The sequence below is a fragment of the Paroedura picta genome, chromosome 3, assembly GCF_049243985.1.
Source record: "Paroedura picta isolate Pp20150507F chromosome 3, Ppicta_v3.0, whole genome shotgun sequence".
Taxonomy (NCBI): domain Eukaryota; kingdom Metazoa; phylum Chordata; class Lepidosauria; order Squamata; family Gekkonidae; genus Paroedura; species Paroedura picta.
This window is the reverse complement of record NC_135371.1, coordinates 43,697,190-43,721,017: the sequence shown is the minus strand read 5'-3', so window position 1 is coordinate 43,721,017 and position 23,828 is coordinate 43,697,190. Positions and strand designations below refer to the sequence as shown.

The following is a 23,828-nucleotide window of genomic DNA, read 5'->3' as shown; positions in this document are numbered from 1 at the left end:
TGATATGGTTTCATGTCAGCTCAGATGTATTGTCTTCTGTTCCAAACAAAAAAATGCCTAATAGGCTGGTATTTATATATTCAGAATCTGCTAATGATTGTCGGACACATTTCTATAGTTGTGCAGATCACATACATGTATTCTGGACCTATTCTATTATCAAACCTTTTGGGTAACATTCTGAATATTATTTATGAACCTACAAGATATAATTTGCTGCTAGCACCCATAGATAAGTTTCTGTCTTATCTACAAGGGCTGTTACTTCTTCTAACAGTTGCCAAATAGACTGATCTGTGGGGAGTTTCTGTACCTGTATACAAAAGGTTCTTTCTAAGCCAAGATGCTTTTGGGTATAACTCAGTGTCAATGTTCAGTTTATGAATGTATTCAGGGCACATCCTTCTCCTTCATATTGATTTACTCAATATGCATTTTTTTTAAAACTAGGGTGGAGATCTGCCACTCATATGGCTTATCTGTAGAGACCTAAACTTCCAATGTCTTTATGGGTGCGGTCGTTTTTGCAGTGTGATTAAAGATTGCAGACAACTGGTACGGACTGTCTCCTCTGTACAGCTCCCTCTGCTCACATTCTTTGCTGTTATTTGGTGTGTTTTAAGTCTTAAAATAAAAAACCAAGGTGCTTACTTTTTAAGGGCCTGTGTGGTAACCTTTCAAAGGAAATGAAAGACACCCTACACTGGCATGCATTCAGCTCCCCACTCTATAATTGCATGCTGTGTGCAAGCTCTTCTACCACACTTCCTTTCTACAGTTGCCATGGCTACTGTATGATAGAAGGGTTTTTTTTTAAATGTAACACAGAGAACCAGTCAAAATTCATTCATTTATTTGAGGCCCATGATATACATCCAAACCCCAGGGTGGGTTTTGAGCAGGGCACAGGGCCAGTTTCATGGTCAGGGGAAAGAATGCTGGCACCACATGGAATGATAGACAATCTAATGTTTTGTGGCTTCTGCTGAGTTCTGCTATGGTTGACTTTGGGTGGATTCCAACAGAGTCGAAGAACAGAGAATTCAGACTTGATAAATCCCCCTTGCCTGCTTAGGTGCAACTCAGATTCAACACTTATTTCCACACAACCATTTCAGTTTAATCACCCTGCCTTTAAATCCCCTTCTTTACAAAGTGCACATGGAGAGCCCGTAGACCAGCACAGGCTGGGTAGAAGATGGTAGAGAAGGTTCCTTTTTGCTGTTTTCCCTTTCATCTCCCAGCTCTGCAGGCACAGAGAGTTGATTGGATTATTTAGTAACTAATTCCACCTGTTGGTTGATTACAGCATCAAACTCAGACCCACTATGATTTCGAGCATCTCACACACACACATCTTCTCCCCCCTCCCCACCGACAGCATTTCTGCACAGGACAGGAGGAGGGCAGGAAGCAAAATGCAGACCCTGTTTTGACTGTAACTTGAGCCTGCCTCTTTTGTGCATGTTTCCTTGGACACCAGAAACAGGAAGCGTTAACTTATACCAGGCACACAACAATTGCTGAGCTCCAGTCATCTGTCCAGGGAGATGAGGGGCCTATTAACCACCCGAGAGCAGGATGGCTGGAGAGAATTGATCAATAAGGAGGCTTCTTGCAGGGTCAACTGGAAGGCAAAGTATGGGCATAAATACCCCAGGCAGCTGCCTAACAATGGGATTTTTAGAAGGAAAGGCCTCTTGCCTCCCATCAGTCCCACCAGGGAGGAAACAAGCTTTCCCAGTTGTGAAGAAAGAACTACACTGGAACAGCAGCAGGAGCTACCAGAGGAGAAGACACGGCTGAGCCTTCAAGAACCCCTTCCAGAGATGAGGGCTCCAACCCCACAGACAGCACAGCTGCTGTACCAGGGCATCTCCCATGAAGGCAAAGGCAGACACCGGTACCTCAAAGAGAGAATTGCAAAAAGCCCGGAGGAGAAATTCCTTTACCCAGTGCTGTCGTCATGGGAGTATGGCTGGCGCTTAGGTATGTATATCATGTTTGGTGATTGACCCTCCCCCCATAAGCATGAGAAGCTAGGGAGGCCAGCCTCCAGGGGGACCTGAGGATCCCCTGAAATTATAGAGCTACTCCAGACTACAGAGATCAGTTCCCCAGGAGAAAATGGAGCTCTGGAGGGTAGATCCTAGATGGCAGTGTACCCCACTGAGGTCTCTGTCCTCCCAAGGCTCCATCCCCAAATCTTCAAAAGTCCCAACATGGATCTAGCAACCCTATTTCCCATCTCCCTATGAAAAACACATTGTATATGTAAGAAAGTCTGCTTTTACTGGCTGCAAAAATTAAGGGAGCTTTTGAGTTCCTTTTGGTTACTTCATTTGTTTGTTTCTTATCCTTCCTGGCCTTTTTTTTTGAGGGGGGGGGGAGTGATTACTAAGTCTCCAAGGAAACAAGATGTTCAACCTGGGCAGCTTTAGGTCTTGCAGTCCAATGGCTACTGCTGGATCAAGTCTTTCTACTCTGCTGTGGAAGCTTGTTGGGCAATTGTGGGCCAGTCAGCCTAATCTACCTCACAGGGTGGTATAGAGGATAACCACAGGATGGTTGAGAGGATAAATAGAATAGAAGGTAGGCAAAACTTTCTTCCTAGCAGAGACATGAAATGGTTGGAAATTTCAGTTTACCAGATTTCAATTTACCAGGCATCTGTTGTCAGAAAACAATGCTGGCAGTCTTTGTTTAATTATAAAGCTTTTATCTTTTCTTCAAAGCAGGCCTAGCCTGATGTTTTGTGCATTAATGTCTTTAAAGCAAAGCTGTGTTCAGTGGGAACTATTAAACATAGAAGGTCTCACAGCTGCATATTCTAGGATCAACTGTGTACAGAATGATGTACAAGCTTTCACCTGTGACCTCTATTAATTAATATATTTATTATATTTATATACCACCCTCCCTGGAGGCTCGGGGCAGTTTACATAAAATGTAGAAAACAATACAAGAAACAGTTTACCGACCTCAGAAGGATGGAAGGCTGAGTCAACCTTGAGCCAGCTGCTGGGATTGAACTCCCAGCCTCATGGGCAGAGCTTCAAACTGCATGTCTGCCGCTCTGTGCCACAAGAGTCTCTATCTGGATACACCTGGTCTCAACCAAATGCCTGGCAGAAGACACCCTTTTGCAGGCCCTGGGGAACACTCACATACAAGTTCTTCTTTACAGGAAAATCTTTTCCTACTTGCAAAAGAAGCAGGCTATTGGCTGGCTTGTGTGTCCAATGGAAGAACAAGTGGTTAAAAAAACCACATAGGGTCCGCAGAGATTTGGTGGTGCAGTATTGGGGCCTGGGTTTTCCTGACAATCTTCCCTGAAAGGACTGAAATTCACATATTGCCAGGCACAGAAATTTTATGGTGGGGAGGCATAAAAATGGATAACAACTTGTCTTCTTTAAACTGGTAATAACCAAATAACAATTCAAGGCTCTGATTAATGGTGTTGCAGCTGTTTTGCTGAGATACATACACACAAAATGGTATAATTCTAAATAGAAATACCCCTGCTGTGCATAAGAAGCTATTTTAGGTGGGGTGCTTATATGTATTGAATAGATATTTAAAAAATAAATCTTGCGCAAAAGTTAAGAGCATAAAATTGCCTATATTTCACAACATTTGCAACAGATTCCCTCCCATTCTTTCTTGTGGGCCTGGCAATATGTGCTTGACCCGTACCAGTTGGGCTTTGAGCCTGGCCACGGGGTGGAGATGGTGTTGGTCACCTTGACAGATGATCTTCGATGCCAGCTGGATTGGGGTGGTTCTGCCATACTTGTGGTGCTTGATCTGTTGGCCATGTTTGTTGTGGTCGACCATGAGTTGCTGGCTCACCACCGGGATCAGGATTCAGGGGACAGCCCTTCAGTAGCTGTGCTCCTTTCTCAGGGACTGGACACAGAGGGTGGCTGAGGAGGAAAAATTATCACAGCCCTATCAACTCCCTTGCAGGATTCCCAAAGGGGTAGTACTCTCCGCCACATTATCTAACATCTTTATGCACCCTCTGGCACAACTGTTTTGGATTTATGGGCTGGATTGTTACCAATAGGCAGATGATACCCAGCTCTGTCTCCTCTTGGACAGCCACCTAGATTCCCTCCCGGATATATTCGCCAGATGTTTTGAAGCCATCGCTGGATGGTTAGAACAGAGTTGTCTGAAACTCAACCCCTCCAAGACAGAGGTTCCATGAAGGGAAAGGAAGCACACCTTCCCACCTTGGCTGGGGTGCAACTTAACATCTCTCCCTTGCCCGGGAATTTGGGGGTGATCCTGAATGGAGGCCCTGGTCAAGGGAGTAGCCCACGTGGCATTTTACCATCTTTACCAGGTGAGGATACTAGCACCCTACTTGCCCTTGGACTCTTTGGCCACAGTGATCCATTGCAATGGTCACCTCTCAATTAGATTTCTGTAACTTACTCTATGCAGGCCTACCTTTGTCCTTGTCCCAAAAACTGCAGCTGGCCCCGACCAGGTGGAATGGGCTCCCAGGAGAGCTGAGGGCCCTGATGGAGCTGTCAAAGTTCTTCAGGGCCTGCAACATGGAGCTCTTCTGCCAGGGCTTTGGTTGAGGCCAGGGCTAGGAACACTGGGGCCCCTCCTCAGGCTACACTGTAACATTATGCAAACCCTGAGGCAGTTGGCTTGTCAGGGGTTGGGTAGAGGGGATTATGCCACCTATTTTATGTTGGTTTTATATGGGGTTGCTGGGTTTTTATTGGGGCGAGCTAAAAATCTAATAATAACATGTACTTCCAGTTCTTGGGGAAAACTCCAACAACCTCTCCCCAAAAAGTTGTAGTGCAGATTTTCTACACACCCTCCCCCTTTGTCCAAATACGGCTGTGCACAGCACTGATTGTTTGACCATCACTAACAAAGCCACTTGTTTCTCTTCACCTGGAGCAGATTTCAAAGTATGGAAATAAGAAGGGAATTTTAAAAGAAAATGCAAAACAACCTTTTAATTGGATAATCATGAATGTGTTCTCAAAATAGAACAGAAAGCAAAGCAGAAAATCTGACTGAATCATACAGGGAGGGGAAAATCTGGTTTACTTCTGCAGACAGATACCAGTATGAATATAGGAGCAGAGCTTTCCCTGTAGCAAAAAGCCTCATACAATTTTAAGAGATTTACCCAGGTCTCCTCTGAAATCCAACAAGCCATTTCTTTTCCCCTTTTTAGAAATCTGGAGTCTTTTTCAAAAGAGGTTTCAGCATTTCATTCTGCAGATAATCAGAGGCAGGCAGTGTCTCTTCAAATTTCCCTCCCTTCCTTCTAGAGACCCCATGGTGGTCTGTAACCAGGGCTGGTTTATCCATGTAGCACATGCAGCATGTGCTCCAGAACCCACACTTCCAGGGGCCCCGCATGGATGAGGGCTGTAGCCTCTCTCCTCCCCTCTTTTCCCTCTTTAAGGACACTCAGAGTGACACCCCGTTCCACTGTGTGTGGGCCCTTTGTCCCTAATTTGGCTGATCCCGCTAGGCTCCTGCAAATCCTTAAACCACTCTTCAGCAAGACTGAAGTTACAGAAGGAAGCACAGATATATAATAGAAAACAAAGAGAAATAAAAGGGAAATCCTTTTGAAAGAGAGAGCAAGATGAATCAGTGGTTATAACGAAAAAAGTAAATTTGGAAAAGATTCTCCCCTTAATGCTATTTCAGACCATCTTCTAAGGTTTCAGCTGATTATAAAAGCGGCGGAGAGTGCCTGAGCCTTGCAGCCCATCTAGGCATTTTAGTTACAGTTGGTGAACTCATGTGTTATATCCTTAACATGGCGGTTAAATCCCTAATGTGAATTTCATCAAAAGCCAGGAAGTGAATGACATGTTTAGTTTGCTCTTTTCTTTATCAGTTTACAAGTTGTTAAGTTTTGCAAAGCAGTCTAAAAATCACATCTTTGGGCAATTGGCATTACTCCTAATTGTTTGAACAGATGTATTCAGCATGGCTTGTTCGTTTTTCTGTCCCAGCCCACAAGGGGGGGGGAGGGTGCCACCGTATCTGTTTCTATAGATGATCTTGTTTTGTGCTGCCAATTTGAAATCTTCCATTTATTCTCTGGCAGCCTGGCTTGTATTAGGTGTAGGATGGGCAGACCATGAACCAAGGGCTAACAAGAATCAAATGCAAAAATGTTTATTAAACAAGTAATAATATTAAAAGTATGATATGAATATTTAATTGAACATTTATTATTCCAGTAACTCTTGTTACTTGCTGTAGTGTTATTATAATACAGAGAAGTAGCTACCTTTAGCTACCTAGTTCGCCTCCTTCCGTGTTTATAAGGCAGGGGTAGTCAAACTGCGGCCCTCCAGATGTCCATTGCAGGGGCTCATGGGAATTGTTGTCCATGGCCATCTGGAGGGCTGCAATTTGACTACCCCTGTTATAAGGCAAGTGAAAAGCAAAGGTGGTTTGCTGTTGCCTTCTGATGAGATCCGGCTCTACCAGCCTTTCTCAACTTAAACATTCCTCAGGCTTCAGGAAACCTGAGAAGTGGTGTGATCCTGTTGAATATGGTTGGGAAGCATAGCTGTGTACAGGCCCACCTGGGGCCCCTCCCCTTCCCATCACCTCCAGCCCCATCATTGGATATTTTGGAAAGGGGAGGCAGGCTGAGGAGTGCAGAATCGAACCCGGCATGCCAGATTAGAAGCCCGCACTCCTAACCACTACACCAAGCTGGCTCTCATCTTCATCTGATTAGCAACTTCTGTTACTTTACTGTTCAGGCCTTCTAAGTATTTATTGGTACAATACAAAGCAGGTTTACACCCTGCTAAAATGAGATTGCAGCTCAAGGCTGAGAAATACCTGAAGGTTTTGAGGGTTCCTGAAGAGGAGGGGGAGGGGCTTGGGTAGATGAAGGACTTTGATGGGGGTATAACACCAGTGAGTCCACCTCCCAAACCAGCCATTTCCCCCAGGTGAACTGATCACTGTTGCTTGGAGCTCAGTTGTAATCTCAGGAGATCTCCAGCCACCATCTGCTAGTGCTTTTCTGCTAGTAAAAGAGAGGAGGGAGTTCCATTTGAATTCCAAAAGAGCTATGCTATGGATCATAGGAACCCCATGGACAAAAGCCATGTATGATGTGTACTTTTGTACAGAGGGGAGTTAAGTGAGAGTGATAAAGTTTGTTGGATACAATTTACTGTTGAAGGTTTATTGTATGCCTTCCAAGCCATCTCTGTGCTCTCTGCCGGAAATTCAGAACAAGAGGTTTCCTGCTGACTGTCCTGCCTCTGCTTGAAGACCTCCAGGGGAGAGATATTTTAAATTAAGTTCAGAGGTTTTATACCACTTATCATGGGCATGTTTCTTAAGTTATCCCTTAATTACCATCTGTAGGGAGATCACTTATATGTAACTAGTAAATAATATATGTAATTGTGGTGGTGATCATCATGGGTGATCAGGTCAAATCAGTCTTCAGCAGTACCATGTCGGAGGGACATCCACTGCCATTGATTATTTTTAACAAAAAACATTTTCCTATTGTTCATTAAAAATGGAACTGCCCCAAGATGAAAAGTCAGTTGTTGTTGTTTTTAAATAATAATTCTGAGGTGGGGCAAAGCCATTACATCTGGGGTTGTGCACCCACTGGCCTCACCTTGACATTAGCTCTGTGAACATCTCTAGTCTTCAGAAGAAAACTCAAAATGTTTTGATTTAGACAGGTGACCAGTAGAAAGGATACAGTATAGCCTGAATAAGGGAAGAAAGTGCCTTGCCTGGCTACCTGCTATGCACAGAACACATTCCAGGCAACATTTTTACTTTCACAGATTTAATTGTTAATCCTTTTTTAAAAAATACAATTTTGGAGATATTTTAAAGTGTGTTTGTATATGTAGCCTAGCCTTATTTTAATTAAAACATACAAAAAAGGGTGGTATAATCTAGCATTCAGGGTGTTTTTATCCTATTCCCATATTCCTGCTAACCTCCATGTAATGAATTCTATTGCACATTTTTCAGGGGATGTTGTTAAAGACCTCAAGACACCAATTCATGGCAAATCCCGAATTGTAAAGGATACTTTCTACTTCAGAAATGGAATCTTCTATCATCCATCAAAAACTGACAGGTTGTCATGAATACCGAAGCCAGCCGAAATGTGGAAATGTTTGTGTAATGTTGCCTAGCATGAATATTTGTTGTGGTGCTGGATCTTACAAACTCTGTAATTATTTCTTCCATAATTATTATTTCAGATTTAGACTGTGCCTGCAGCCTTGCTGTCTTTTTGTAACATGTGCAATGTTGGTTGCACAATGCATTCCCAGTAAAACTGAACTTAGCAGAACAACTTGTTGGGTTCTGTACCAAAGAGGTGTGTATCACCTTGCATAATTTGTGGGTGGTTTGACTGATTCAGTGCAGTTCACATAGCTGTTTTCTCTTGATTTTGTGGTGATTACTTGTCACCGGATGAGCATATTCTGAGAAACTGCTTTGGGCTAAAGGGGGAAAAGATCCTGCCACAAGCATGTGGGTGGGATATATCAACTGATTTATATTAAGATGAAGTAAATGGAATGTTTTGAAATGCAAAACAGATTTGTAATTGCTAAGGCATTACATGAAAAAGAGGAAAGTACAGCTTTCCAGGTAGCAGATTGATGAAAGACTCCTGCCAGAGGACTTGGAGAATTGGTGTGGGTCCATGTTCATAAAACGGAACTAGATGGTTGAATTGCACAAGTCATCTCCATAGAGGCTGGGCAATAGGGATGTGCATACTGAAATTTCTGGGCAAAATTAAACTTAAAAAAACACTTTTGGGGGTCATTCTATGTATTTATGGAATTAAAAAATGGAATTATAATACTCTGTGGAATTGTAGAAAAACAAAACAACCCTCTCTCGAAAAAAATGATGGTGGATAAATAGGTACAACTTTATGGACCCCTGAACTAGGTGCCATTTGCCATTTTGGTCTTCATTGTTTCTTACAGTGGGAGAGGAGATGCCATGCTTAAACCCTTCAGTTTAATCTATCAAGTCTAGTTCCATTTACAAGTGTGTCCCAAAACAACAAAGACAGAGAAAAACTGCCCTCCAAACAATGACCAAAACTCCACATAACACAGCAAACTCTGAGAAGTACCAAACCTTTACAAAACATTCAAGCCAATGACCACAGCAGGCAGCCAACCCCCACCCCTAAGACCTAAATAAGTTAATTCCCACTCCACAGCAGCTCCAATCAGGCCATAAGAACTTGTGAAAATGGCTGGCTCTCGCTTAGCTAAAATGGCTGGCTCTCGCTTAGCTCTCAGACTTCTCCAAGGTTCTGTGGTTTGGTTAGGAAGTGCTGTTTTAACCAGGCCTGGTGCTTTTGGTGGGTTGTTTTGTTCTGTGATAGGGTTACTTTTGTTTTTGTTTGGAGTGGTGGTGGTACCAGACTAAGCCTGTCAACCAGTGCAGGGGTAGGAAAACTGTGGCCCGCCAGATGTCCATGGATTACAATTCCCATGAGCCCCTGCCAGCAAATGGGAATTGTAGTCCATGGATACCTGGAGGTCCGCAGTTTGACTACCGCTGCTTTAAAAGATGAAGCAAGTATGAGGCTACAATGTTACCTGTATAATATTCAGACCAGATTGCATTTCTCTGGAAGCCAAGTTTTCTGCTTTCATGGATCATTTGCCACGGAGGGCAGGGGTGAGAGGCCCAACCTGGCTGTGAGAGGAATGACAGGCTAACAGAATTCCCATATTTTGCAAGGCCTATTTCAAGATATGTGATTTTCCTCTGCACAGAATACCTACCACGGCTCCCAAATGTCCCTTGCTTGGGAACTTTTCTGCTGACAGCCCTCTGTTGCTCCCACTTGCTGCACTGCGGCCAGCAGCGTGGACAAAAGCACTGTTGTTTCAGAACTCAAACCAGTCTAGCTTGACATTATAAGGTTGTAAATAAACTCAAGGTTATGTCTGCCTTGTGGGTGCTCACGCTTTTAAGGGGGCACACAATAGGCATATTTTTCAAGGCTGTTGCTCCAGTTAGAACATTCAAGGGTTTTGAATAAAAATTAAGATTTTCAACAATTTGAGATGCTTTCTGGAAGAATAAATGTTGCTTTTTATACCCTGCTTTTCTCTAAGGAGTCTCAAAGCAGCTTACAATTGCCTTTCGTTCCTCTCCCCACAACAGGAACCTTGTGAGGCGGGTGGGGCTGAGAGAGTTCTATGACAGCCCCATGGTCATCCAACAGGCTTCCTGTGGAAGAGTGGGACTCAAACCCGGTTCTCAAAGTTAGAGTCTGCCAGTCTTAACCACTATACCATGCTGGCCCACAGCTTATATAAACCTAATACAAATATACTCAAGAATAGGCTGTGTAACTTCAGCTACTGTCTGATTTAAAACATAGATGCTAATCAGTCTTTTTCTTTGCTGAATCTTTTTCTTTCTTTCTTGTTTGACTTTACTTGTTTTTTACTCGAGAAGCTGAAGAGATCCTGTGACTCATTGCTCCGTGGGGTCCACTTGACCAGAGCAAAATATCATAAAACAGAGTGCTGCAAAATAAATTTAGGGAGTGGAACCATAAATTTCTGTGTGCTAATGTATCTAAAAGGTGGCTGCTTTTAACTAAATGTGAATAATCTCATACAGCAACTTGGGTCCCATTTTACGATTTGACTGAAATTTGAGAGGATCATGAAATATATTTTCTACTTTTGTGATTTACTACAGGAATGTGGTGGAAGAGGCCATGTGGGGGAAAGGGGGATGAAAATTCCAGTGCACAATGTGATCTGCTGCTGATAGTTTATCAGTTCTCAGACGAACCACAGTCTAGTCAAGTCACAGCTGGAGGGAGCAGACTAGAGATTCATTTTAAGCTGCTGGTGGTGGAAAGTGCTGTCAAGGCACCACTGAATTATGGTGACCCTGTAGGATTTCCAAGGCAAAAGACATTCAGAGGTGGTTTGCTCGTTGCCTTCCTCTACGGTGACCCTGGTATTCTTTGGTGGTCTCCCTTCCAAATACTAACCAGGGTTGCTCCTGCTTAGGTGCTGAGATCTGACTATCCAGGCCAGGAACAAGGTGTGTGAATACTGTGTGTAAGATGCTTTCAAGTCTCAGCCAACTTTTATTGACCTTAGCAAGCGGTTTTCATGGCAAGTGAGAAACAGACATAGCTTGACATGGCCTTCCTCTGCGGAGTCTTCCTTGGAGGTCTCCCTTCCAAGTGCTGATCCGGCTTAGGTTCTGAGATCTGATGAGATCAGGCTAGCTTTCAATTGGGCCCAAAATGGGAAATGATAGAAATGTAGAGTGATGGCTGGGCTGGCCAGAAGAAATAGTGAATGTGTTAAGTTGGGTAGGTATATACTTATGTTTATGAGAAAAGAAAGCTTCTCTGGGAATAAAGGAATTTGGCTATGACAATAACCAGAGAGGGGACTGTACACCTATCCAGACCAGTTCTGTAGAACAGTGGTTCTCAACCTAGAGGTCGTGACCCCATTTGGGGTCACCTGGTCCCTTCCCCGGGGTTTCCAGGTTGCTGGTGGTGGCAGCGGGCGGCAGCAAGCGGTGGGTGGTGGCAGTGGCCTGTGGCCGGTGGAGGCGGGTGGAGGTGTTGGAGCCATGGCACTCGCCGCCTCCATGTCGCCTTGATTATTGCTCACGTGCCCCCACATGCCGCCCCTACTGAAGTTGGGGTCATGAAGGTAAAAACATTGAGAACTGCTGCTGTAGAAGTTTGTATTCATCTAATCATGAGATACCTATGCAAAATGTCTATGTTTAATTCTGGGAGATGCAGACACTTAAATGCATGCTATAAAAATGATTTTATTTATTTTCATAGAACATTATAATAGAAAAGTAAAGAAAAGAAAGAAAATATTCTAAAACAAGTTACATCATATTACATCGTATTAGCATTCTTGTTCACTATCATTCATAATGGATCAATCAAATATCCAGATGTCTATGGTTAACATATTAATGAAATTCAGGTAATAGTTCTAATGTTGTTTGAACTTTTCAATTGGTCTTCTATTGACTAGATGTGTTAATATTGCCATTTTACACAGTTCTCCCAACTTATCCAACTATGCTGACAAGGTCAGTGGATTCTGACTTTTCCAACTTTGTGCATGGAACTAGTGGCATGGGAAAAAGTTCTTTGGCCTATTTAGGAACCAAGTCCAGTATTATACTCAACTAGGGGCCAAGCCCGTTGCAATCAGGAATACAAGGGTGCTAGATTGGGGGGGGGGGGGCTGCAAGAACTCCGTAGACAGCCTCCCCCTCCCCCCAGGACCTGGAAAGGCTGCAGGCAGCTGTCAGGGCATTCACCGGCAGGGACAGCTCTCATGCACCAGGGATCTGCAGCTCCTGAGCCTGGAGGGAAGGAGGAGGGGATGGTCAGGGGTGGAGGACGAAAGGCAATTGTCTGGCCGCTGAACAGTGAGCCAAGCCAGTTGGAGGAGAAGGCACTCAGGGGCGGGACAGCAGCCCTGAGTGGGTGTTAAGCCCTGAGTGGCACTTAAGCCATGAGACACGCTCCTCATCCAAAGCCCTTACCAGAAATATATTGTGTGGAACAGATAACATGAATGCTGAATACAATGGAAATTTACAATTCAACATTTTTTTCAATCATCATATGTATATTCCATTTTTAAAAATCTTCTTACATCTCCGCCACATATAATAAAATAAACTCAATGCATCTTTACACCTCCAGCATACTAAAACACATGCATGAAAAGAAGAATCACTTACCTTTACAGTCCCCTCATTGCAAGTGGTCTCAGGAGGACCTAACCTATCTCTTTAACAAGCATATGAAGATATTGAGCTTTTTGTTTAAAGGGAGAAGGGAACAGCATTGAATGTAAAGAGCACTTCAGTCATTCATTTCTCTCTCCCTCAAACCCATTTTCACTTCTTATCCTGATATCTCTAGCCCGTATTTCATCTGTGGATTGACCACTAAGAAGCCCTTTTATGGTACACAGATGTTCAAGAGGGCACTCTTGTTTGATCTCAGAGATTCCTGTGGGTCATGAGGTATTTTCTAAGGTACATGTGGCATCCTCCAGCAATCCTTCCAGAGATCTGAGACAGATGGAGCAGAATTTTCTGGCAATCTTGCTTGTTTTGGACAAATGGTATGTGTGTGTGTTGGGGGGGGGGGGATTTAAGAATATTCAAAGTGTGTTTGGGTGGGAATTAATTCCCCTTACTCTGTACCATAGTTTGTTCTCAATCACTTCCTCACTATTTAACAACAACAAAATGCTGGAGATATACTCCCAGAAGTCCAAGGGGTGTCATGCATGGCAGGAAACATTGCAAAAAGTCTTGAAAAAAAGACTTAAAAAATTCTGCATGTGGCGGCATTTTCACCATGAAAACCCCCACCATAGTATTTTTTATTATGCATTGTCCTCCCCCCTCATAATAGCAAGTGCTCCTTTTCTGCTGATTTCTATGCAGTATTTGAAACTAGCTTTATGATGACTTTTCATTTACAATGGTGTCGAAGACACATTAGCGTATTTTGGGTCTCCTCCCCTGTACCACTGTACACCAATGGTTGAAGGGACAGCCCCTATTCCCTCATCCACTAATGGGGGCTTGAGGCACCCCTTGTTCAATGCAGATCTTCTCACCTCTGCTATGACAACATTATACCAGCATAAATTAATTTATTCATTCCCTCAGAGGCATTTTAATTGATTATGAGGAACAGCATACCTCTGAGGAGAAAAGGTTGTACTGTTGGCTTTCAAAAGGCTGTGTGCCACCACAGAAATTTCTTGTTCATGTCTTCGTGTCCATGAACTACAATTCCAATGAGGCCCTGCCAGCAGCATGTGCTAGAGTGGTGGCTAGGTGACATTGCAGCTAACCATGGCCTGCCAATGAGTGCCTAGCACAACAGAAGAAGGGCTGCCCACTTAAGGCTTTGCCATCATAAGTCTTTCAAATGCATAAGCATATACAGAAAAAAACAATACAGTATCAGAGCAAAGGCATAAACATTACCATTTAAAAAAAATAACAAGTTAAAAGGATCAGCGTGCTGACTTTGGTGAAATAATAACCCCAGATGAGAAAATGGCACTACATGCAGAATTTTTAAAAGACTCTTTTTTCCAAGACTTTTTGCAATGTTTCCTGCCATGCATAATACTCCCTGGGGCCCTGTAACATTGTGTGTGAAGTGCTTTGTACACTCAAGTTCTGTAACTACTGTGTATCTTTTTATCAGTCTTTTAATTAGTTCACTTCACAGGTCTGTTGCAAAACTAAAATGTATGCTTCCTGAAGTTATTGGAAGAAGAGCAGTATATCAATGTGACATGATAGTCAAAACAGAATACACTTAGTCCTTAGGACATACTGTTTGTGCCAATATTGTGGAAACTGTGGGACAATTATCTATTTTGTTTGTTCTACTGGCTTTTTGAACTGTGGACTGATTGAAACATGTCAGTGTTGAAGAAAAACTATACCAAGGCCAGAGATTGAACTCTGCGCTAAGAACTTGGGTGGTATTAACCGCAGCCAACCATGGAAGAAAAATAACCTTCTTCACTGACCACACAAAGAGGGTTTTCTTTTCTTTTCTTTTTAAATAAAAAGATGTTGATGCAACAAAAATAATATATACAATTTGTCAGGCTGATATGCCAGATACCTAGAAGGGGAATATTAATTGCTAACCAGAAAACCTTACACTAGGAGAACCCATGACATTTCTGTTTCAGTGAAAAAAAAACCAAAATAAAATAAATGGCTGTATTTGCACTGGCATTGCTGACCATACTTGGTTTTTGTTTGTTTCTTCTCCTCTTTGAATACCCTGTGCTATGAAGAACGAAGCACCTCAAGTGCAAAGGTCCTTCCATTTGAGCAAAGTTCCTTCCATTTCATGTGGTTCTAATTGTTCATGGTGAGTGTGTGTGTGTGTGTGTGTGTGGGGGGGGGGATTAAGTCCCATTTTAGAGGCAAAGATATTATAAGACCATTATCTGCCCTAAGCCTTTCTGTCCTCTGTTCCAATCCACTTAAGTTCCCTTTTCATCTGTCAGCCAGGTCTATGACAATGCTGCAGAAAGACCAGGGGGCTGCATCTCCTGACCTCTCCTGAACAGCTAGCCCTCGACCGAATACACAGCCCAACCAAATTTTTAGGACTTATTAACATCACTTGTTGCAGTGGGTACATATAAAGTACATGAAAATGTGGTCTCAGCAACCTTTTTCTTTCCCACCTCTCCTGCAGTGCCTTTGATCTAATGTGTGGCTCTCCTGCCCCTGATCCATCCCTTGCCTCTCCATTGCAGGGGCAATGCCTGGGCCTCAGTGAGAAGAAGGGAGGGGCAGCAACACCAGAGGCCTCTTCCTCTCCCACACCTGCTTCTCAGTGCAGCTCGAGCTGCTATTAGGGAAGCCAACCTACAGGTGGGACCTGGGGATCCCTTAGAGTTCAAACATTCCATGAAGATATTTGCACAGTCCACAAGGGTCTGATTTTGTTATTTAATAGAATGACTCCACAGATGGTTTTGCCAAGGATCCAGGGATGGTCTGTCACTTCCCAAGCCTATGAATATAATATTGTGTATAAAGCTGGAAAAGAATTGGGCCATGCAGATGTCTTGGGTTACTTACCTGAAGCGCCTACAACAGTACACAATGATGATTGTGCCTTACTGGCAGGTTGCTTTGCCACTCCACCGGTGCCAGACAGTTATGGACGGATATGAATCCCATATTGGTCAAAGTCAGGGAATATACATTGAGGGGATAGCCACATTTTTTGGAAGACAAAGAACTTTACCAATGTCAATGGGAACTAAGCTACAGTGATGGATTCGTATTCTGGGGAGCCTTGTAGACTATGCAGATCCCTTTCTGGGCAAGATTTTTCTTGTATTGGTAGATGCTAATTCAAAATGGGTGGAGATTTAGCCTATGTTTATGTCAACTACTGAGGCTACCATTGAAAAGTTAAGAGTATGCTTCAGTATGCATGGGTGCCTGAAATGCTTGTGATCTGCTTAATTATAGAATTTTTCCACATTCTACTACAGGTTTATCTCCAGCTGAAATGGGCAGGAAACTGAGGTCTAGGTTCCATCTGTTACACCCATACCTGACAGGATGTATGCATTATAAACAACAGCAACACAAATGGCAAGATGACAGACAAGCACAACAACTTTTTAAATGACTGGAGATGCAGGTTATGTTCAAAACTTTGGCTTGGGACCTTCAGGTTTTGGTGTTTGGTCTATTGCAAATTCAAAGCACACTTTATTGCATACATTTTTGTTTTTGGTCATTGTGCCGCAGCCATATTTTAATATGGAAAAAACATAAGTTATTTGCAAAACTCATTTATAAAAGCCACTTTGGACCCTCATTGAGGAGAAAGATTGGGGGGGGGGGGAGAGAGAGAGAAAAGCAAGCAATGTGAAATCCCATGGTCAGGAGCAAACCTTTCCAGCCGACCCTGGATTAAGAAATTTCTGGAGATCTGGGATGGAGCCTGGGAAGGATAGAGTCTGAGGAGGGGAAGGAGTTCAGCAGGAATATGATCCCATCCAGTCCACCTTCTGAAGCTGTCATTTCCTTCAGGAAGCTAAGTAGGGCTGGCCCTGGTCAGCACTATGGTGGAAGACTGCTGAGGGTCCAGGGTCACTACTATTCAGAGGCAGTCAATGGCAAGCCACCTTGGAATGTACCTCGCCAGGAAAATGCAGCTGCAGAAGGAAGAGTCTGACTGCTACCTCCCTACTGCTCAAAGATTCCTCACCATCCCCTTGGATCCTTCCACTGCTCCCAGGTGGGGTGTACTGTCCACTTTGGGAACCTCTACCATAAGAGTACGTCCTCCAAAGCAGCCATCCCCCCCCCCCCCCGGGGGATCAGACCTGAATAGGCTGAAGTTCAGCACTCTCCCAGCCTCACCTAATTCTCAAGGTGCCTGTTGTGAAGAGAGGAAGGGAAGCCACTTTGAGACTCCTTTGGGTAGAAAAAAGGAGGATATATAGACCAACTCTTTCCTCTTCATTCTTAAAGATCCCGTTTTTATTTTAAAGCCCTGAGCTTAAAAAGAATTGCTCACTCTTCCTCTGAAGTTGGCTATGACTCACCTTTACTTCTATGTGGGTTAATTAACATTATGAAGAATGAGTGGTGTGCTTTTATTGTTTTTTTTAAGCAAAACACAAGTTATCTGAATAACTTCCTAGACACAGTCAGTATTGTACAGTGTTAGCTTCTGTTATGAAAACATCATACTGGTTTCTCATGTACTTGTGAGAGAAGATCATGTGTCTAAACAAACTGATGTGAGTATGCTCATCACTCAAATTATGTCCTTTAATGTAATGTCTTTATGCAGGCTTCTGGAGAAGGACATATTTGTGCTATCATGTATCTAATAGTCTGCTACAACTTGTGAATACTTAAATCTGCAGAGCAGGGCCACATTGATAGAAGGGAACTTTTCCTCCAACTATGGGCATATCAAGTTTATAAAAGCAACAACAATCAGTAAAATCTTTGTAATGAGAATATGATGAGCTCTGATAAACACCATATAATTGAATGACAGCCTTCTACAGTAACTAGAACTGTGAGTGCTAAATAGTAATAGCAGTATGAGAAGATTATGAGAAATAAATGGAGAAACTGTATGGGAAACAATGGTTTGTTTTAAAATGGAATACAGGTGTGGTTTTTGAAAAAAATTAGGCTTCTGCTAAGTGGAATAGATCAGTTTTAGAGGAATAACTTCTTTGTTGACAAAAATTTCTGCAAACCATTATCTGAGAATATTCCCAGATGAGTCACAAGGAAATGATTTCACTTGAGAAAATGGGAGTTTGTTCTGAGTCAGGAATGAAGTATTGAACCCTCAGTTTTTCCTTTCTGAGCTCTGTATTTGCTCAGGATTGCTCTAATGAAAACATGGCTCTCATCTTGGGCTTGGCCTGCAAGTCTCTTGAGGGCAACTGGAGCTGTAACATAATTTTGCACATTTAAAATTGTGGTGTGTGCATGTGTATACAAGTATAACTTCATACTACACTACAGACCACGCACACATACATACAAAACCATATAATCTGAAAACAAATTAAAGAGAACCATAAGTAAATGAAAAGTTGAAAAAAATTCAGATGGTTCTGTGGTCTAACAAATAAATACAAACAAGAGAATGTGTTTTTCCCTAAGCATTGGTGTCTATTAATTGTAAGAGAGAGTTCACGCTCCCCCTAGTGGTGGGAAATGGTGTAATTTTAAAAATTGAAGAAATGTTTCTGATGAACTTTTAAAAGTGCAAAGAAATAAGAGCTTTATTTGTTTATTGAACTTGCATTCCTCCCAAACTCTCAGGAAGGGTTCAGAACAGAACCAAGATACATATATATAACTTTAATGACCAAAAAATAAAAAAATATTCCCAGTACTCAGCAAAAAAATCCCACTTAAACAAGAAATCTTTTAGGAAATACTCAGCCTCTTTCTTAATCTGTCTCCGGCACAAGCAAATAATATCTCTACAGTAACAAACAGGAAGGGCACGTGATGAGAAGACAGAGCAGTAGCATTACTTGATGCTACTTGATGCTACACTTCCAAGGATTCAAAGTGCTCTACAGACATTATTTTTCTAATTTTCACAGCGGGTTCTTAACTATCTAATATCATGTATGGGGTGTGAAAGAAACTGAGTTTGAAAAGACAGTATAAAAACCCAAGACTCCACCAGAACATTCTTAAACTGGTCTATTCCATGGGGCTTAATTCCTGGAAAGTGTTCTTAGAATTGTACCATGAGTGAATTTGGGGCTGAGCTGAGAAATTCACAAGGAATCAGTTCTCACGGGCCAGTGGCCTTCCTGAATCATACACACATCCCTTCCCGAAACCAGGAATAAAGGATCCATGTCTGAGCAAGTCAATGCTTCTAAAATTTTTAGAACTTGGCCACCTCTTCTGAGCCTCTGTTGTCTTCTTACCTCTCTAACCCTAGTGGATTCCATAAGGGGATGCATTCAGACTCCCATGGGCAGTTCCCTCCAGATCACTGCTGCATATGAGCCCCTGTGAACTGGAGTAATAATCTAACACTGTCATGATTAGAAGCGGAGTAGAACAGGCAAACGCTGCTGACCTTGTTGTCAATTGACCAAAAGGCACTGTAAAGGGTCTTTCTGGACTGTGGCCCAAACAAACTGGGGATAATGTCACCCCAACAAGTCCTGCAAGGAGTAATGAGGTCCTTTGCAAGGAAGCATTAAACCTAGGCTTGCAGATCCCCAGGTGAGACCTCCTGGAATTACAACTGAACTCCAGACTACAGAGATTGGGTTGCATGACAGCTTTGGAGGGGTGGGCTCTATGGCATTGTACTCCGCTGAGGTCCCTCCCTCCTGCTGCTTCCACGGCCAAAGCACCAGGAATTTCCCAATCTGGAACTGGCAATCCTAATTCAGCTTATCCAAACCTTGCTTACTCAATTCACACATCACAGAGAACTTGGTTTGGGTGTAGGATAGCAACTTGTTTAAAAGTCAGAGGTGGGTAGCAGGTTCTGTTCAATTCCCACATGTGTTGTAATCAATTCCAGTTGGAATGGTAATGCTCATAGAGAAGAATCTTCATCCTTCTGGGGTACTATTTGTTCCACTGGGGAAATCCATGCATATCCTAGAAAACATGTAGGCTTCCACAACTGGCCAGATGGTACCCCCCAGGACTGGTTAAGGCTCACAAAATGGGATGGTGGAAGGGATGAGCCTAAAGGCTCTGTTCCATACATGGCATGTGCCTGATCTCAACTGGGTACCGCACATGCAGCACTGAAAGCTCATGTTTGACTGCTACATAGGGTGGGGACCTCAAGCCCAACTTCTGCACACCATAATGCATGGGCCATTCCGCACAACTTAAATGTAGCCAAAGTCTTACCTTTTGTAAACGCTATTAATTTAACATTCCGCATGACGTCGTAAACAAACCATAAAATCCCCGCAAAACTCCAGCAACAATCGGAATTTTATAGCGCTTAGGGGAAATCCAGAAAAGTGGATCCCTCCTCCCAAAAAGCTACACTTCTGAGCACAAGCCACAACACATCAGTGAAAGGGCATGTGTGTTCTCAAAATATTGGTAGAAAGAATGCCCCTCCCTAGCAATCACCCCCGAGCTTCTAAAGACTCCATCACCATTTCCCCCCCCCTTCAACCAGAGAAAGCAATGAATAAGCAAGGCTTATTCAACTGAAGCCCCTCCACAGAATTGCTTAACAGTAAAACAAAGCTCCCTTCTGCAATTGTCTTTAAACTTTCCAAGCACAATACAGCCCCCTGTTCGACACTGCCCGTAATTTTGGCCAGAAATTGCACCCATCGTGGGGGAATTTTTTTTTTTTATTTTAAGAGTGTGTAAACAATTAAGTGCCAGCTCCTACGCCAGTGAAAAAGGTCTTTATGAGACAATGAATGAAAAATATTAGTTGCTACTGGTGTTTTTGGGTTTTTAAAAAAACAGTTTTTAAAGGAAAAGGGGCTTTTGGGGAGCATGAACACAACAGTTCATTGGCTGTTCTGTTTGATTGATGGCCAGGGGTGGGAAGAAGCGCGGAAAAATATCGCCTCCTTTGTTGCAATTCCGGCAAGACCAGAAACCTGTGTGGAATTAATAGACCGCTAGTTGGACTTCAATATTCCGCTAAAATTGAAGGTGTGTGGAATGACAAAATTCCACTATTAAATATAGCGTTTCTGCATACTGCAAACATTTAGCAACATTGGTCCTTGTGGGGAATGGCCCCATGTGTTGGCCACTTGTAGTAACCAAAGGGAAAAGACCTCCTCAAGTTCATCTTGTTAGTCTATGAGGCTAATAAGGTCTGGAAACAGTCAAGGCCTTTAGCCTCTCAAAATGGATGCTAAAGTATAAAGGGGACAGGATACCTCTTGAGTTCCTGTTTATATGCTATAATCTCTTTTAAGGCTATTCTTGTGAGCCTGCTGGTGGCATTTTGCAAACATTGAGCTATATTTTCATGGTTCTGCATTTATTATTTTGGAAGGGTACTATAACTAGAGGAGAGTGTGGACAAAATGTCAATTGCTACAGTGTGTTTTCCCACTGACTTGCTCCGTTGTATTTGCAGTTTCTGATCCTCCCAGCTGGATCAGCTCTTCAAATGCCAATCTGTGTCCCTCCCCCTTCTCAAAACATTGTCTTGTTTTCATTCCCCTACCGAATGTTTAAAAGCATTGATTTGGGGGAGAGGCGATGTTTTTCTTATCTGGTTCCCCAGAGTGCCATGTTTGGATTTATTGTCCACTTTCATATATTTTTGACTCCACCAGATCAAAGGTCAGAATAAAACTCCAATAGTGTTGCTCTGTTATAGGAAAGGGGGAAGGGGAAAAGCAGAACTTTCACAGTAGTTAATAGATTTTTCCATGGCACATATAAGTCTGCATTACAATCCGCTGGGGACTTTTGAAAGAGAGAGAAAAATACAATATGTTATCTCAGGGGTTACTTGATATCTCCACATTTCTCTCTTAAGAAGGCACATTACAGCCTTATTCTAGGATGCATTATGGGGACTTAACAGTGAAAAGCAGAGACACTGGCTAGCTAACTAGAATAAGAGAACAAACAGAACCCTGTTAGCTCCTTGGCTGCTTGCCTACACAAAAGGTAAGTATATTTCTTGCACTTAAAAAAAAAAGGCCTAGGATTCAAATATTCTTTCCTTAGAGCAAAGTTAATTCTGTCTGTACTATGAACACCACAGCTGTTAAGAATAAGAGTGATATTATAAAACACAGAGGGTAAGGATTTACTCCAATAAAGGTTTTGCCTTGGTTCATATCAGTGTTACTTCCTCAAGCAAGTCTCTGTGGTGTTCCACATCCATCATACTAAAATCCCCATATACCATTTGCATCCATCAGGCAGCCCCAGCTATAATAAAGCTGTCTGGCACGGCTGGACTCTACATATTTATCTTTTAGGGGAATAAACAAAACATTAATCAACATTGTTTGAGACAAACCGCTCCAGTGGCCCAGTAGGCCTCCTTGGTTTCACTGGAGGCTACGTAGAATACTCAGCAATAGCAAACGACCTTTACCTGTCAAAGGAAAAGAGCAGCGCCTTGGAGATAGCCCCTAATACTGGGTGCTGGGGAGGGCTGTATCTCTTAGGGTTGCCAGCCTCCAGGTGGTGGCTGGAGATCTCCCACTATTACAACTGGAACAGGCTTCCTCGGGAGGTGGTGGGTTCTCCATCTTCGGTAAATTTTAAAACAGAGGCTGGATAGCCATTTGACAGAGAGGCTGATTCTGTGAAGGCTCAAGGGGGTGGCAGGTTAGAGTGGATGAGCGATAGGGTTGTGAGTGTCCTGCATAGTGCAGGGGGTTGGACTAGATGGCCCATGAGGTCCCTTCCAACTCTATGATTCTATGATTCTAACTGATCTCCAGGCAACAGAGATCACTTCACCCAGAAAAGACTTTGAAGGTGGATTTATGGCATTAATAAACCATTGCATTTTCTCCCCAGGTATTTTCCATCCTGGAGCTGGGAAAGGCATCCCTAAGTAAACGTCTGTCTAGCTAGCCTGTGGGGCTCATAAGGTGTGGAAACAGCATGGGCCATGAAGTTCATACTATTTGTTTCCTAAAGGGAATACCAGAGTGTAAAAGGGAAAGAAGGGTGCTTCTTGATCTCCTGTTCATATGCTATACTTTCTGCTTAGGACTGTACTGGAACAAATTTACTGTAGCATAAGTTGCTGAGGGCTTGAAGTATAGAGCAGTGGTCCCCAACCTGCGGGCCGCGGCCCGGCGCCGGGCTGCGAAGGCCATGGCGCCGGGCCGCAGCTCCCTCTCCCCGCCCCCCCCCCGCAGTAAAAAACTTCCCAGGCCGCAAGCTTGCGGCCCGGGAAGCTACTTACTGCGGGAGGGCGGGGAGAAGGAATCAGGGCCTGGGAAGGTGCGGCCTGATCCGCGGGCGTGGCTCGCGGGCGCGGCCCGATCAGCGGGCGTGGCTTCCGGGCGCGGCCCGATCCGCAGGCGCGGCTCGCGGGCGCGGCCGGGCGCGGTTCGATGCGCGGGCGCGGCCAGAAGCGTGGGCGTGGCCCGTGCGGGCGCGGTCCCCGCGGGCGCAGCCCGATGCCCTGCCGGTCCCCAGCCTAATAAATGTTGGGGACCACTGGTATAGAGAAACTTCAGACAGCAAGATTTTTTAGGGTAAAGAACTGTGAACATTCTCCAGCACCCTCAGGTTCAATTTATATCCTGCTTGAGGAAGAAGAGCTGATTTTTACTCTACTTTTCACTACCCAAAGGAGTCTCAAAGCGTCTTACAATCCCCTTCCCTTCCTCTCCTCACAACAGATGCCCTGTGATGTAGGTGGGGCTGAGAAAGCTGTGACAAAACTGCTCTGTGAGAACAGTTCTAATGGATTATGACTAGCCCAAGGGCACCCAGCTGGCCACATGTGGAAGAGTGCAGAATCGAACCCGGTTCTCCGTATTAGACGCTACCACCCTTAATGACTACATCAATTTGGCTCTTCCACTACACTACGCTGATTCTCAAGAAGGATGCTGGGGAGAACTTCTCTGTTTAATATGTTGTGTAGTGTATAGAAATTTTGAATAATATGGATCCTTATGTGTAAATCCCTTTTCTGAATTTTTCCTATATTTCTTTTATATTATCTTTTTAAAAAGAATAAAATTATTATGTTA

General features: G+C 43.4%; 1 protein-coding gene across 1 annotated transcript; it reads left to right on the top strand.

The window, feature by feature from the left end:
- The first annotated feature begins 1,352 nt into the window (after positions 1 to 1,352).
- On the top strand, positions 1,353 to 13,220 carry LOC143831906 (protein SPMIP1). The gene is made up of 2 exons (XM_077325446.1): positions 1,353 to 1,989; positions 8,029 to 13,220. Exons 1-2 carry the CDS (start codon positions 1,551 to 1,553, stop codon positions 8,145 to 8,147), a joined length of 558 nt encoding a protein of 185 aa, XP_077181561.1. The 5' UTR covers positions 1,353 to 1,550; the 3' UTR covers positions 8,148 to 13,220.
- Positions 13,221 to 23,828: the final 10,608 nt, after the last annotated feature.